Below are 3195 nucleotides of genomic sequence, written 5' to 3' on the forward strand. Positions count from 1 at the left end.
GCCCCAACGCAGACACTGACAGTTCTGAGCCAGTGAGAAGGGCTCGGCTCGGCAAGAGCCGGCGAGCTGTATTTCCTTTAATAGAGGGGCACTCGCAGCTAGGAAGGTGCCGCCGCTGCAACGGAGAGGGGCCAGTGGACCCTGCAAGCCCTGGAACAAATCAAGTACTGGAACTGGAGCCTGAGGAAGGGTGGTAGCCCCACAGCGGACAGGGAAGGACCGGGGAGGCCCGTGAAAGGTCCTGGCAGCCTCCAGGCTCTGGGGAATCGCTGGCTGTTAGCGTTAAGTTGTTTTTTTTTTGCTTTGATTTATGGACACCGGGCATGATATCCTGATAAGGGGGCTGAGCAGACGGTTGATCAACCTCATGGAGGTACAGGCGAGGGTGTAGGGGCGGAGGAGCCCTCGACAGCGTGGGACCCCTGGGATCTAGGAGTCTCATCTGTGGACTGACACACTCCAAATTATTCTCACTGACCAAGAGGTCATCAAAGTCGTGGCAGGCGGTCCAGAGGCAACCAGCCTACAGACGAGCATTGTCAGGGGGAGTACCCTGGGGATGGTCCCCTACCAAGAGGGGCGGAGGCTACGGCGCGTAGTATCGAGATCTGAACGAGCCCCCCCTTTGACACTCCTGCAACTTAATATATGGAGCCAGATCACTGGTCTTGACTGAAAAATCATTTGTGCTTTTAAGTGTTCAAGTGCCAATTTAACCATCCAAGGACAGAATTCAACCTTGTAAAAAATAGGGCAGGTGGTGGAAAAAGAATAACACTATGTTTAAAAACCAGGGGTGCTATCAAATATTAATAAAACTCACCTTTAGGACCAGGAAGACCTTGTGGACCAGGTACCCCTAGGCCAAGAGCTCCTGAAAAATAATATCTCAGATGAGTGTAGACAGATACAACAACACAGTGATAGCAAAGGGTCTGGTACAAGCTGTTATGATGCAACTATTATGTCTCCATGTTTCTGCAGTGATACAAGAGCAGCAAAACCCCTAAAATTTAATCCTGCTTCATCAAGTATCAAAGTAAGGATGATTTAGTTCATTTGTATCACTACAAGATCATGTAGACAAGGGGTGTCAAGTAATGACCATCAGGCTGGATTTAGCTCATGGTGCTGTTCCTTCTGGCCTCTGGAGCTTGTAGAAGGCCAGGGAATGTCTGGACCCAGCTAGCTGGACATGTGGCCCATCACAGAATCTAGGACTACAAGATCCTGTTGGACATGGCCATCAGTGAGAAGACTGAGTGAGAGCTCTGATGCTATAGCTTTGGTTGCCCTGCTGCCTCTTAGCCTGCTGCCTCTGTTATTATTGGCTCCACTTCTGCCACCACCATGGGCCCTGTTCTGGGCCACTGCTACCATCACCATGGGTCATTGCTGTAGGGCCTGCTGCTATTGCTACTACCACATTTAGATCTGGCCTGTGAGGAGACCCACACAGTTCAGATCTGGCCTAGGATGTTGAGTGAATTTGCACCCCCAGTGTAGACATAACAGTTACATGGAAACGACTGGTATGCACTCCAAAGCAGGAGCTCCCCATTCCCCTTTAAAGCAGATAAAATATATGTGTCCAACTTAGCAGCCCTTAACTTGCCATTGCAAGCTCAAGTTTATATTTTTCTAGTTACCATCTGTTTGTTCAAGTCAAGCCTCCCTGTTTTAAGTATCTCCAAAAATCTTTATTAGTTTAGACTAGTTGTGTTCAGAATGAAGGCCTATTTTACAGGAATAATTTAGGCATCTCTTACAATGCTAAAGTTTGCTTCTACTGTCAGAGATTCAAATGAGGAAATCCACCTAAGGAACTGAGGAACAAAGCAGGAAATTCCATGCAGCTAAAGATGAGAAAAGGAAGTCAAGTAGATAAACCATAAGTAAAAAAATTGTTTCAGTGCAGTACCTGATTCTCCCTTTTCCCCTGGAGAGCCAGGGAAACCATCATGTCCTTGGCTGCCCCTTTCACCAACAGGTCCATCAGCTCCAGGGGATCCGACTGCACCTGAGAATTGTAAAGCACAATCTTGTCATTTTCATTTTTACGTATTTGAAATATAATGCTGCTACTTCAAAAAGTCAAATGTGTTCACAAGCTTTGAATTCATTGACTCAATCACATGTTTGGGAACCAGGAATAGAAGAAGTACATTATTATAATAGGTACTTTCTTCTGCTTTCAGAGAAATCTGAGGACTTAGTCCTTCAATGGGATTTATATCCACAAGGACACAACAACCTTCCTGTTGCACTGTGGAACATTACTGAGCAAGGGAATAGGCTCTGATCTCTACTATACTGTTACAAATCCAGAGTTAATTTTGTTGCAGTAGAGCTACCCCACTAACTCAGATCAGGATCTGCTATGGCAATATTTTATCCTAATTTTCCTAATAAAGACTATTTACCCTGCTGTTTTCACATCCAAAAATGTGCCCTATGAACTTAAATCTCTCTCATTATTTACTTAAATGTCTCTGCTTATGTTTACTCTAAAATGTTCAGTGCTTCTTTGTTATATTAACAATGAACTATCTTGTCTTTTTCTCCTATCTTTTCTCTGATTGCTTCTTATCTCTGGCCAGAACTTTGCTTTTTGCATCTACCTTGGATGTCTCTGTGATATTTTGGTAAAGCAGTCTTTTCTTATCATTTATGAAGATATTATGCTTTTCTGATATCTCCAGTACACTGATTATTTTAAAAACAAAACACAACAAAAACAAATCCAAAGTAATGCTCAAGCTGGGGCTGAATTGTGTTTCTAGACTTATATTGGAATGAGGAAAAACCTGTTTTTCCTCTTGGAGGAGGAAAGCAGAACCTCATATATTCAGGAACACAGAGACCTCAACTACAAAAATATATACATTCCAAAATGCTCCAAAAGAAGGGAAAAATTTCAACTGTCTCATATAAAGTGGGAGAAACAAAAACCAGAATTCAGAGAACTGGAAAACAAGGGAGAGAGAGGATACAAATCACACCTGGAAGGCCGCCAGTGCCTCTCTCTCCTGGTTTCCCTTTGTATCCTTTAGCGCCAGACTCTCCAGCATGTCCAGGTAGCCCTGTCAATGAAAGAGTTTGGGAGGGATGAAAAAGCTTAGTTACACTGAATTCTGTTCTGGACTAGATCTACAATCAACCATTTGTGAGACCTACTGTTACTCTTACTTTGAA

The 3195-nt window shown here is 43.9% G+C and overlaps 1 protein-coding gene across 1 annotated transcript in view; it reads right to left on the minus strand.

The window, feature by feature from the left end:
* Window positions 1-3195, minus strand: part of COL4A3 (collagen type IV alpha 3 chain) — a 114205-nt gene that overhangs the window by 24829 nt on the left and 86181 nt on the right. The window contains exons 39-40 of the mRNA XM_019503635.1: window positions 1922-2020; window positions 824-874 (exon numbers count right to left, since the gene is read on the minus strand). Coding sequence (XP_019359180.1) covers window positions 824-874; window positions 1922-2020 — 150 coding nt within the window. The remainder of the gene's footprint in view (window positions 1-823; window positions 875-1921; window positions 2021-3195) is intronic.

This window comes from Gavialis gangeticus, unplaced genomic scaffold (genome assembly GCF_001723915.1).
Source record: "Gavialis gangeticus isolate Ggan-Ray unplaced genomic scaffold, GavGan_comp1, whole genome shotgun sequence".
Taxonomy (NCBI): Eukaryota; Metazoa; Chordata; order Crocodylia; family Gavialidae; genus Gavialis; species Gavialis gangeticus.